The 12712-nt window shown below is 38.0% G+C and overlaps 2 protein-coding genes across 7 annotated transcripts; one reads left to right on the forward strand and one right to left on the reverse strand.

The window, feature by feature from the left end:
- Positions 1-70: 70 nt before the first annotated feature.
- On the reverse strand, positions 71-2592 carry LOC117994916 (DEAD-box helicase Dbp80-like). Of its 2 annotated transcripts, none has more exons than XM_034982892.2 (2): positions 2348-2592; positions 71-1429 (listed from the first exon to the last, which is right to left on the reverse strand). In XM_034982892.2, the coding sequence occupies exon 2, from the start codon at positions 1415-1417 to the stop codon at positions 557-559; it is 861 nt and encodes a 286-aa protein (XP_034838783.2). In that variant the 5' UTR covers positions 1418-1429; positions 2348-2592; the 3' UTR covers positions 71-556. The 2 variants fall into 2 exon arrangements, with proteins under 2 accessions (XP_034838783.2, XP_069364529.1); XM_069508428.1 differs by having other exon boundaries at positions 2344-2592.
- A 647-nt stretch (positions 2593-3239) lies between these two features.
- On the forward strand, positions 3240-6722 carry LOC138404447 (zinc finger protein 180-like). 5 transcript variants are annotated; one of them, XM_069508411.1, is made up of 3 exons: positions 3240-3496; positions 3843-4230; positions 4979-6722. In XM_069508411.1, exons 2-3 carry the CDS (start codon positions 3907-3909, stop codon positions 5969-5971), a joined length of 1317 nt encoding a protein of 438 aa, XP_069364512.1. In that variant the 5' UTR covers positions 3240-3496; positions 3843-3906; the 3' UTR covers positions 5972-6722. The 5 variants fall into 5 exon arrangements, with proteins under 5 accessions (XP_069364512.1, XP_069364516.1, XP_069364513.1 ...); XM_069508415.1 differs by having other exon boundaries at positions 3843-4128; XM_069508412.1 differs by having other exon boundaries at positions 3240-3492.
- The last annotated feature ends 5990 nt before the right edge of the window (positions 6723-12712 follow it).

The raw sequence follows: 12712 nt of genomic DNA on the forward strand, positions 1-12712 counted from the left end.
TTGGTATAGTTATCTTTATTTTGAAAATTCTAACCCTCAATTTTCCCCCTTTTTTAATAAAAAAATAAAATATAATTTTCGATTTTTTTTATTCCAATGATGTTGCACCACTATTATAATATATATACCTACAGCTGTTACAAACTTCACGTCGATATCTAATAGTTTACGTAAGTACTGAAAAGAGTATTAGGTAGGGACATGAAAAGAGCCTCCCCGCGTGGTGCTTAGTTGTATACCGATCACAAGCACCCGACGTCCCTGGAAGCGGCACTACACAAACAGATCTAGCTAGCTAACTAACTAACTACTAACTAGAGGCTGACTAGTCTTTTCGCCACGGTAGCTACCTTTAAGACCGAGCTATCGATAGTTTGAAGTGAGCGTCGACTCCAGAAGATGAAGTACCTAGGTACTGAAATATTCGACTGTGGCATACAGACAGACGGACGGACAAAGTCCCGTCATATACCTTCGTGTTCCGTTTTACCATTTTGGTTCAGAACGCAAAAAAATAAAAATAAAACAAGACTTTTGAATGGTGAATGGGCCAAAATCACAATTCCTTCACTCTGACAATAAAAAGATTGGGTACAATAATTTCAACAAACTCCATAACACTGTCAGAGTCATGTGCTGTAGAAAACAGCATCATTTGGCATGTGGATGGTAAGACTTTATGGATGCGGATAATTTGATTTTGATGACCTTGTCGGTCAATCATTACATCAAAATCAGCTAAGACAAATACTTTAATTTTACTTAAATCAAACATTCCAAACTTCACACCCCAATCGAGAATTTTGCTCGGATTTCCAATAAGTATGTGATCAGTGATTTTAGTACCTTTAGGTACTTCCTCTCCTCTAATGTAACATTTTAATTTTATTTCAGGACAGAATTTGGCCATTTCAGCTGCTACTTCTCCTATCTGTATGGCGAGTTCTAAAGTACGGTGGAGGAATAAAACTTGTGGATAGTTTTCTGTTGGGTCGACCCTACTTAACATTGCCAGAACAAAAGCAGTAGTTTTTCCAGTTCCAGAGGGAGACTGCACCAGCATATTCTGTGGGGGGTCCGATAAAAGTGTGGGCAACACAGTTTCCTGCATTTTTGAGGGTGCACTCAAACCCATTGCATACACACCTTTTAGTAAATTTGGTTTCAAATGAAGAGCTTCAAAAGTTTTTACAGAATACAATGGGGAATTGGGGTCATTTTTCTGAATTTCAATGTCTAATTCAGGTTCAATCAGCCCTTGCGGAATTATAGTCATTGACTGAGAAGTCTCAGCGGTGTTAACAGCATCTGAACCATCTTCAGTTTGATTAATTGACCCTTTATTTTCTAATTTCAAACCAGCAATTTTGCTTGATGTCTCTCCGATGTCGCCAATTTGTCTGCTTCGCGGCTCCATTTTGATCTGAACCTGTTATAAAATTAAAAATAATATTTTACTTGTAAGTCCCGCAAATTTCTGATGCGCGTGGCCGCCATTTTAGTGACGTCAGCACTAGACAGAAGTTTCGAGCTGATGGTATATTTTTATTTCGGCTGACGTCAAAATGACATCATTTCGATGTTAATGAGACATGGTTACAGCGCAATAGCAATTTGCGGGACATATAAGTACTTACGTTTCACAAAGTAACTTTACAGCGTAAAGTAAATGGGTAAATGGATATTGGTATGCGGATACATTAGAAAAAGATAGGTACATTAAACTAGCTGACCCGCCCCGGCTTTGCTCGGGTGGAATTTAGAAAATCGACATGAGGGGATTGAATTTTCAAAAATCCTGAAACACGTATTTCTTTATTTGGGACCGAAATCCCAAATATCAATTTTCATGAAAATATCTTTAAAAATGACAGACTTACATACAAACTTTCATCCCCCATTTAACCCACTTAGGGGTGGAATTTCTAAAAATCCTTTCTTAGTGGATACCTACTCGTTACAAAGAAGCGTTAATATTATTATTAGTCAGTCAGTCAGTCAGTCAGTCAAGACTTAGAATTTTATATAATATAATAAAGATAAGGAGGTAGGTAGGTACCTGCTTAACTATATAATTTATTACTACAATATTAAGTTTTTATTTTTATGAAAATCTAGCTTATACTCGCGACTTTGTCCGCGTGGACTACATTTTCAAACCCCCAATGTCATCCCTTAGGAGTCGACTTTACAAAAATTTTTTCTTAGCGGATATCTACGTCATAATAGTTGCTAAATTTCAGCCAGATTCGTCCAGTAGTTTGGGCTGTGCGTTGATAGATCAGCCAGCTATTCCTTTTATATAGGTATTTAGATTTAAATTTAAATCAAATAAGTACCTACTTACCTCAACGTCGCAACTCTCAACTAATTTTATGATGAACACGGACTTTTTCAAGAATGAATTGCACAATCACTAGAATATTCGTAAGTATAATATTTATCAGACCAATTAACTACCTACTAGTTCTTACTAACTACACGCCAGTTCTTATGTTCAGTTCAGTTCAGTTCACGCCTAAATATAATATGACTAATTAATAATTATTAAAAATTTCTTCTTTCACCCCTATGGACAAGACAATGGTATCAAAATCGGTGAACAAAATACCTAAATCACGTAGTTATATAAAATATTTCATAAAATGTTTGAGCCATAGACATTGCATATTAAATTTTATGGCCGGTGATGGCCCGTCTTGTGGCAGGGTTACCGTAGATTGAGTAAAAAAGCTAGATTGAAGTACTGTGTAACCGCGTATGAGATAGCGATAGCACGACGTAACGATGAATAATAACACGACAATTATTAACATTGTTTAGTTGTCAATATTTGTATTAACCGATCAACAATATTTGTATTAAACGTTTTTTATGTGAAAACAATTAAATAACTAATGAGAAATACAATTACGCCATGAATTCTCATGGTTTGTTTTGCAACTAAAGTTGCATTCCTTGTATGTATTCTTGAAAAAATCGGTTACATCTCTGTTTATCACATTAGTAACTTATCTGTGCTCTCTTTTTAGTGTGAATGAGAAAGCAAACGTTCCTTTATCTAGCTTTATTACTCTATCTACGCTAGGTACCGATTTTTCGGTTAGTAGACCTTAAAAAACTGACATCCAGGGCCGTAAAATAAATAAAAAAAACAAGAATCGCACAAATTCAGCCAATCAGAACAATTGAGATTGTACTAATGATTGATGCAGGTTTTAGACAATCGCCCCGCAGAAAAAAAGGGAGCGATATATTAATATTAGTGACCAATCAGTGACTTTTATCCAATAGTAGATAATCTATGCTTTTATCTATCAGCAAATCGATGTTTTCAAATGTTTTCTTATAAAATGAGTGATATGACCTGATGCTGCGTTTGCTATGCAGAATTCTCGGTTAAAGGAGTTAGGAGACTGTAGAGGCACAATGCACATCATTAGGTACCTACATATTATTAAAGCAGTTATCATCTAAATGAGACCAACAAAAGTAGGTAATTAATCAGAGTTATATACATGTGGAAGGAAGTGAAGAAAAGGAGAATGGATTGTGTGAAAGAGGATACGCGTGTAAAAAGAGTGGATAATGCGTTGACGGATGACAGAAGCGAGTGGAGGAAGACAATATGCCGACCCCACATAGCGTGGGATAAAAGTTCATGATCACTAAAATAAAAATGGTACTGTTTTATATTACCTATGTAATTTATATTACCTATTACATAAGTACCTTTAATAAGTACTGTGTTCAAATTGAAAAAAATGTTCTTGATAGAAAATACTTCTTTTATTTAAACTAATTATTATTATTAGAATTGAATAAATATTTGTTTATTACAGAAAAACCACAGGGATACAAGTAAATAGCTAGTAATTAGGCTAATAAGTCTAACAAATCACTAAGATGGACCAAACCAATGACTCCACCAATGCCGACCACCTCATAGAACCTAAAGAGGAAATGTTAGATGACCTGAAGACATACAGTGATAGTGATCTGTACAAAAACATTGTTGTACCCAAAGAAGAGTTATCCAGCACTATTGTACATGTTGTACCCAAAGAAGAGTTATCCAGCGCTAGTGTACACATGGACACTGCAGAGTTAGACCAACAAACTGTCAACGTAATGCCAATTAAAACTGAAACTATTCTTAGCATAGAGATTTCGGAATTACAAAAAGCTCTTAAGTCAGAAGACATGGAAACAACTGTTTGTGACATAGATGTATGTATGGCATGTTTGTTGTCTTAGTGGTGACCACAGATTTGATTCCCGCAGGGGCAATTTGAGAATTTACCTAAACATCTATACTCTATACTAATCCATACTTAATATTATAAATGCGAAAGTGTATCTGTCTGCTAGCTTTTAAGGCCCATCTGTTCAACCGTTTTTGACGAAATTTCGTACAAAGATAGCTTGCATCCCAAGGAACTTGCTACTTTTTATCCTGGAAAATTAAAGAGTTCCCACAGGATTTTTAAAATCCTAAATCCATGTGGAGGCATCGTCTAATATTATTATAAATTCTAGTGTGTTTCTAGCTTTTCACTTTTCGTTTAGTTGATTTTGCCAAATTTTAAAAGGATAAGCTGACTGACTGATCTATCAACGCACAGCTCAAACTACTGAACGGATTGGGTTGAAATTTTGCATGCAGATAGTTACTATGCTGTAGATATCCGCTAAGAAAGAATTTTCAAAAATTCACCTCCTAAGGACGTAAATATGTGTTTGAAATTTGTGTAACACAAGGACGAAGTTGCGGGAATAAGCTAGTCTAGTATATTATAAAAGTACTAGCTTATGCTCACGATTTCGTTCATGTAGACTGCACTAAAACCAAACCCCTATTTGACCCCCTTAGGTTTTGAATTTTTTTCCTACTTTTTTCTGGTGCTGTTTGAACTGTAGGTTGGTATGTTAGTCTGTCTGTTTGTCCTTTTATATATAGAGATATTTTGGATTTCAGTGCAAGCCTTCTCAAGATAAAGCAAGTTTGGACACCAGCAGTCCAATTGTTGACAAACAAACAGTTACATCGTCAACCAAACACACATCACAAGCAAGAGCGAACAAATCTAACCTTACAAACACCACTGAAATAGATTTGCATTGCATAAACGTGTTTGAATGTAGCCATTGTAGATACACAACTAACAAGAAAATTCATTTGATCAAACATTTACAATCAGAACACAGCACAGATCGTTCTTGCAAAGTTTGCAACTTCAAATGTGCAAATAGAGACTCTCTAGTGAAGCATGTGAGGACTCACAGAAATAAATCTTTTTTGTGTAAACAGTGCGACTATAAAACTGCAAATTCAAGTGCTCTTATACGTCATGTAAGGACTCATACTGGAGAAAAACCTTTTTCATGTAATCACTGCGACTATAAATGTTCAACTGCATATACTTTGAAAGCTCATGTTAGGGCTCACACTGGAGAAAAACCTTACTGTTGTAAGCACTGTGACTATAAATGTGCATATGCAAGTACTCTAAAACGACACTTGAATATACACATAGGAGAAAAACCTCATTTATGTAATCACTGTGATTACAAAAGTTCATCGTCGAATGCTTTAAAAGTTCATGTACGGACTCACACGGGAGAAAAACCTTATTTTTGTAATCAATGCGACTACAAAAGTGCATCAGCGAGTACTCTAACAAAACATGTAAGGACTCACACTGGAGAAAAACCTTTCTCGTGTCAGTATTGTGAGTATAAATGTTCACAACCAGGTGCTCTCAAGCAGCACATGATAACACACACTGGTGAGAAGCACTATGTGTGTAGTTACTGTGATTACAAAACTGCATGGGCGGGTCGTCTAAAGAATCATGTAAGGACACACACTGGAGAAAAACCACACTCCTGTAAGTTTTGTGACTTTAAATGTTCGGAAACATGCAGTCTAACTCGACACATGAAAACACACACTGGTGAAAAATCTTAATTTAATTAATTAATTTATACCAAAAACCATTACAATAAAGAGACAACATAACCCAGATATCCAATTCCAAGAAGAGAGGTCCAATTTCGAGACATAGGTCAGCTGCCGAGTTCAACTCGGCTGGGCAGCGTTTGGGAAGCTTACAGATGTCTATTCGTCCAAAATAAATCAGCTCGAGTAGGAATAGAATGACAGCTACCATGCTACGATCGTAATCACCTCTGATTGGTTGACGCTCGCTCACTATTGGCTACAAGTATACCATAAATTCCGCCAATTACAACAATTTATATTGTAATAATGATTGATGCAGTTTCCGCAATCGGCCAGCAGTGCTTCAAGATCAAAATCATCGAACAGTGCATATTGCCACTTGCCAGTGATGACATGGATCTGAGACGTGGTCGCTAACTGTGGGTCTCAAAAAAGCTCAGTCACTCAGCAAGCGATAGAGTTATGCTTGGAGTTTCTCTACGTCATCAAATCAGAAATAAAGGGAGATCGTAGGAGAACCAGAGTAACGGACAATAATCTTAAACGTAGACGATTCTATTTTGCTCGTTAGTCGTATAAGTCCCGCAAATTGCTATTGCGCTGGAACCATGTCTCATTAGCATTGAAATGACGTCATTTTGACGTCAGCCGAAATAAAACTATACCATCAGCTCGAAACTTCAGTCTAGTGCTGACGTCACTAAAATGGCGGCCACGCGCATTAGCAATTTGCGGGACTTATAACATGAAATGAAAATAACATGACATATTATTAATATGACGGTTTTACATTACAATAAAACCGATATTATGTGCCGAGAGGGAAAACATACAGCATTTATGTATGAAGAAGCAATTATGTACTCACCGCATATATGCGCGCTTCATCCATAAACATGTATATTCCTATGCAATAATGTAGTTTACCTTACCGGATATAGGGGCGCTAGTGTCTCACCCAGCAAGGCAGTGAGCCGCTGCCATCTTGGATGTCATAGTCTTCACCAGGAAGAAGTTCCTGCAATGCTGTATGTTTTCCCTCTCGGCACATAATATCGGTTTTATTGTAATGTAAAACCGTCATATTGATGTGCCTCCGGAAAACATACAGCATTTATGTATGAAGACGTGTTTGTTATCTGCTGGTGAAATGTATTACCCACAACGCTATGATGAATCAAAGGGAGTTAATCTGTCAATTGAATAACAAAAATATTAATCGTTAAGTTAGATCATATAACCACGTCCCCTTCATTCATTGTCACCTATTAAAGTTATTGTTATTTCTAACCAGGGTTAATAAGTTAAAATATAATGTCTAAAAGACAAACAATTTAAATGATTTATGTCTGTAATTTTGATAAGGATTACTAAAACTCAAACCGGACCATATAATGATTATATTGAAAAATAAGCTTCAGTTATTTTGAGATCTCCTCCGGGCAATAATGATTTCAACAAGAGTGTCTGGTAATTTCCAGTTACCACGAGATACGAGTATATCGTCCATTGATTGGTTATCTGTCCCCAAAGAAACTACTGTTGATCCACTGATGAATCCCTGGGGATACAGGAATGCTGCCACATTGCTTAAGAACTGAACTGTTCCAGTGATCTATTACAGTACGTGATGCGGCTTCAGTTTCATTACAGTTGGTGATAAAAAGATTACAATATATTTAAATTCTTAACTTCATTCTGCTTGACCTATTTTCCTGTGTCAAAGACATACATGTAGTACTACTGTAGTATACTAGTACATTAATAGAGAATTGTTTTCTGTTATACTATTATGTTTTGAAAGTGTCCATCCGTATTTATGTTAAGAGTGAGTGTCAGTCTTTGGGCCAAATAAAGTATATAATATATTTTTCCCGGTGACACAGACTTTCAGTTGTCAACCCTTCGTTCCAGGGCAACAATTGTCCATATAGGTTCGTCTAGATATCTCGGGAAGTGTGTGCTTAAATGAGAGCTTCTGTAGTTAGCGCTTGAGCTCTACCTTAAGGTCCTGTATGATAAATGGTTTAGTAATTTTGAGTTTAGCCACGTCAATAATTGCCTAGTGTCCACATGTGGATCATAGAAAGTTAACCGCCACCAGGTTTCGTACCAGTTTAACCATTTTTGATGTCTGGTAGGTAGGTAGGACAAAAATTGCTTCCAACAAGCACCTGTTCTTTACTTCTCGTATAGACTACTCCTTTATTTGGGCACCCATCCTCAATTTTTTCAGCTTCCGTGTAAATGTCTGGTGGACACTGTAATGTCGTGACATCTATCAGAGTCCCTGATAGGTTCTATAGTTCATTTGAGCTCTGCTTTCAAATCTTGAAGCCCAAAGGTCTTTCACGTGCCACATTTAAGTACACCCCAGCTGCACTTGTTCAAGTAAGTCAGTACTTTTGGCAATTAGTTTGGAGAAGAAAACACCCATGCTAAATTGATGTCTCAATGACCTGTTGAAAGCATCTATAACTTGCTGATCAATCTTTGCAGTCGATAAAGACATCACACCATCTTTATTCCCTACTACAGTAATCTGTTGTGCTGCAACCAAATCGATCTCGGACGGCGCTTGAGGGAAAAGATGACACTCTGTGGGAGGTTTTCCTCGTGACAGCCTTGAGCCAATAATGTAATCTGTTATGTGCGGGAGTTCGATTGTTAGAATCAGTAAAACCCACGACTTTGTTCATTAAAATGAACGTTAGAACGAACGAGTGAGTGAACGAATGAGTGTTCGATTGAACTAAGACTTGCGATTTTTACAGAGTTCTTGTGCTGTCTTCAATTGCCACTATAACTGCATAAAGTTCCTTCTATTGCTGTGCTATCATTTTTGATGCACTCACCAAGTTTCTGGCATTAATTTCCCGTTTAATTGGGCACTAAAAGCCAATCAGAGGCATTATTCGCCAAGCAGTGGATGGCAGGTTTTAGGTGTACATATTGGCAGCCTGAGACATGTGGTTCCGCGCCGCCATGTCATTCCCTGTTCCACGATTGTGGATTCAGCAGTCTAAAACATATTATCGAAACGTTTGAGGCGTATTTGGGTCTGATCAGAATGTAGTCTGCTTCTGGGAGTTACTAAACTGGCGAAGTCTGACTGTCCTAGCAACCGTTGCATTTCGTGAAGAGTGATTTCAGATATTTTCAGTAATAATTCTCTCAAAGGTCTCGTTGATAGTTTTTTACTCTTTATTATGGGCAAGAACATTGAATTTTCTTATAGTTTGCCAACGAATACCCAGGTATTGTAGGTCTTGTGTGAGTGTTAGAATTGACTTTTAGTAATTGATCCCGATGTTGCTTAACTTCGGTGATCGGACGAGAACCGGTGTCTTCAACATGGTATGGACGTTGGCTTTTGGTAATTGATCCCCCTGCCCCGAAGTTCCAAGGACCTCACGCTTCCGCAGCGTGAAGGAATAACCTGGATTGGTCTTAGTTGACCAGAATTGCCAGCCCAGAAGTTCCAAGTGCCTCACGGCTTCCGCAGCCTGAAGACATAACTTGGATTGGTCTTGATTGACCAGAAGGAAGTCGTCTAGGTAGACTAGCACTCGACATTCCTTCGCATGCAAGGTTTCCGCAACCGAGCATGTTACAGGTGGGGCGCTGCCGCCAGACCCAAAAATTAGACAGGTTGTCCAACTTTTGTTGTAGAAAGCTACGAACCGGTATGACAAATCAGACGGGATAGTTTTGTTTCACAAATTTGTTTCGTTCTCGAGGGTCGAAAATCAGACGCATCGATCCAACGTTTTCCTTCCGCAGAAAAAGCTCGGAGATAAAACTGGGCATTTCCTTGTGAACCACTTCTACTAGTTTTGGTCCAGTAATTCTTGTGTCATTTAAGTCGTGACAGGTGACCAGGTTGCATGTTGCATTATTTGTTTTGTGGGCATTACCGGGGGTAGTTTCTTGTATTAGGGTATTCGAAATACCGTAATTGACATTTACAAAAACTATTTGCACCAAAAGCTTGCCAACGATATTAGAATGTCATTACATAACCTGTAACATATTGTGTTGGATAGGTTTTTCGATTGTAGGCATTTATAGCTGTAATATTTATAAATATGGGCCACCAGGGGATTGCATAAACGCAGTGAGTGTTGCTTTATCCAAAAAGAACCTCGTCACTATTGTTAAAGGCCAATCCGGTATTTGACAACTAGTCAAATCAGTATCCTATAAAGCGTTAAAACACACGCTCAGCACGCGAGGCCCCATGAAACACTGGCATGTGACGTCACAATGATTTGACGTACTTTTCCAGCTTAATCAATAATTTAAAATGGTTATCACACCCAAAACTAACAAAGGGTGCGGACCTCACATATCAGATATGTGAGGTCCGAGAGGCTTCCAGTGGAAGACCCTCCATTCAGCCATCACTGAGAAACCATTCACTTTTGACATATGCAAATACCGTATCCACAATTTCCTTAGAGTATTTAAAATAAACATCTCCATGAAAATTCTGTCTGATATTCATCTCCTGCGCCTTACATAATATATTATGCTATACATTCGCCTGTTACCCAAACAATTTGTAAAGTTTGTTCTGATAATTTTTAAGACAAAGATGATTTGCTGAATGTTATTTATTTATTTGACCATCTTTATTGCTAATCATTATATTCAAAAGAATAAAAATGCAGGAGATACTTAGACCAAAGGGCGACTTTATCATCTGAATGTTTCAGTCATTTATTAAAGGGGGTATCTGGATTCTTAACTGAGTTCTGTTTGGTATAATAAAGCATTGGTGGTAACGGCCATGATGTCCTCAGTGGGGCCAAATAAGTGTTAGCTATTGTTTAGTGAGTACAGTTCTCCGTTATTTTCAGTTTACGAAACCCCTTTAAATGAGCAATTTAACCAATGTCTTGTTATAACCAACATCTCGCCACGTGGGCGAGATAAAATGTTATCATTCGATTCACTGGCGTAAAATTTAAATTGCACTCAATTCACTTTGTACATAAAATAAATAGATTCAATAACCGATTATAGGTAACCATTGGGACTTTTCCTCGCCAAAATTTGTATTAAAGAAACCTAGATCCAGATTTAGATTTCGGTGTCGGTGTCGACACGTTCGTCAACCAAATCGCCATTTGTTTAATTTGGTTTCTCAATTAGCATCTCATTTGCATTAGATACACAATATGGTTAATGCATTATAAGATATGTAAGAAAACTCACCTGGTTGTATAACGCATCGATCCGAGGATCGATCGTTACCTGGTAATTTCTCGCCGTTTCTCTCGGGAGTCACTCTCAATCCTGCTCGTTGCTTGAATCGCTGCTGGATGTCGAGGTATCCCCTTTTTCAAGAGCCCTCTCAGGCACCAATAAGCGCGAAACACCAGATCGATTAGCTTACGTAGCCTATCGACATTGTTCGCGCACGTGGGGTCCAACCAAAATGTCCCCACGGTAATATTACGAAATAATAAGAAAATATATATCATGATCACCGTATTATCACATTTATTGCACTTATTGAAAATAATTTTTTTGCAAAGGAAGACGGATTAACGATATAATTTTAGATTCGACGCGCACGCGGCGAAAGTACACAACGCTATGACATCCAAGATGGCAGCGGCTCACTGCCTTGCTGGGTGAGACACTAGCGCCCCTATATCCGGTAAGGTAAACTACATTATTGCATAGGAATATACATGTTTATGGATGAAGCGCGCATATATGCGGTGAGTACATAATTGCTTCTTCATACATAAATGCTGTATGTTTTCCGGAGGCACATCAATGTAAGAATTGTACTGTTTATGCTACTATGTATGGTATTAATAATAATTGTTAATTTTCAAGATTGAAATAAAAAATACAGTGTATTATAGCATTTTACCATCTTTTATTTCTTCTAAATTCAACAATATTCCTATAGACCGCGACAGGTTGAGATGACAATCGGGGTGAGGCGGGGGGACCAAATAGCCCCCGCACAGTATTAGCGCGGGGGCTATGCGGGTGTGCGGGGCGTTCCCTCCTAGATGGCCCCCCATAACTGAGCGAGCAAACCAGTTTGGCCCATAGACGGAGCGTCCGTGAACCGTCTTCGGTGAGAGCTGTGTGAGTTGCGCTATGAGTATTTTTTTTTAATTTATAGACCTAGCAGTTGGCTGCCATCATAGGCAAGTGATGATAAAGCCTAAGATGGAGCGCGCTTGCCTAGAAGATGTCTATTCACTTTAGACTTGAAGTATATCTACAACGGGTCTCTTGTATGAAGCTTCCTCTCTGATCTACTCTGTGCCAACAATGTATAGGTGCAAAACTCGGGGTCAATGCCCCGCCTACGACGTGGCACCTATCTACGCAACGTTCATTCATTACCACGCGTCAGATGTTATAAAGGGTGTAACCAACGCTGGCAAAAACGAAGACAGATGGTTGTACCTACTGATGATTACTGATATGATACCGCGAAAAAAACAATTAAATCCTACCTATAATTTTGTAAAGTTTACGATAAATTGCAAATAAAACGTCTGACTGACGGACGTTAGAGCTTAGAGTTGGGAAAGTAGGTCACTCGGAGTTTTGCACGCTATACATTGCGTTTGAAAATTGAAAATTCTAAATCACTAAAAATACAAAACTAGGCAAATGGTTTTTGGTATTGGATTATGTGTAGGTAGTATAACAATAACGCTAAGTTTTTGCTAGCGTTCTGGTTACAACGTGTATTTGCAATAAATGCAT

Source organism: Maniola hyperantus, chromosome 28, assembly GCF_902806685.2.
Source record: "Maniola hyperantus chromosome 28, iAphHyp1.2, whole genome shotgun sequence".
NCBI lineage: Eukaryota > Metazoa > Arthropoda > Insecta > Lepidoptera > Nymphalidae > Maniola > Maniola hyperantus.

Excerpts from the sequence above, each read along its gene's own strand:
- LOC117994916 (XM_034982892.2), bottom strand. The coding sequence starts at position 1,417 with ATGGAGCCGCGAAGCAGACAAATTGGCGACATCGGAGAGACATCAAGC.
- LOC138404447 (XM_069508411.1), top strand. The coding sequence starts at position 3,907 with ATGGACCAAACCAATGACTCCACCAATGCCGACCACCTCATAGAACCT. Across the intron at positions 4,231-4,978 it reads CAACTGTTTGTGACATAGAT|TGCAAGCCTTCTCAAGATAA; the intron begins GTATGTATGGCA and ends TTTGGATTTCAG.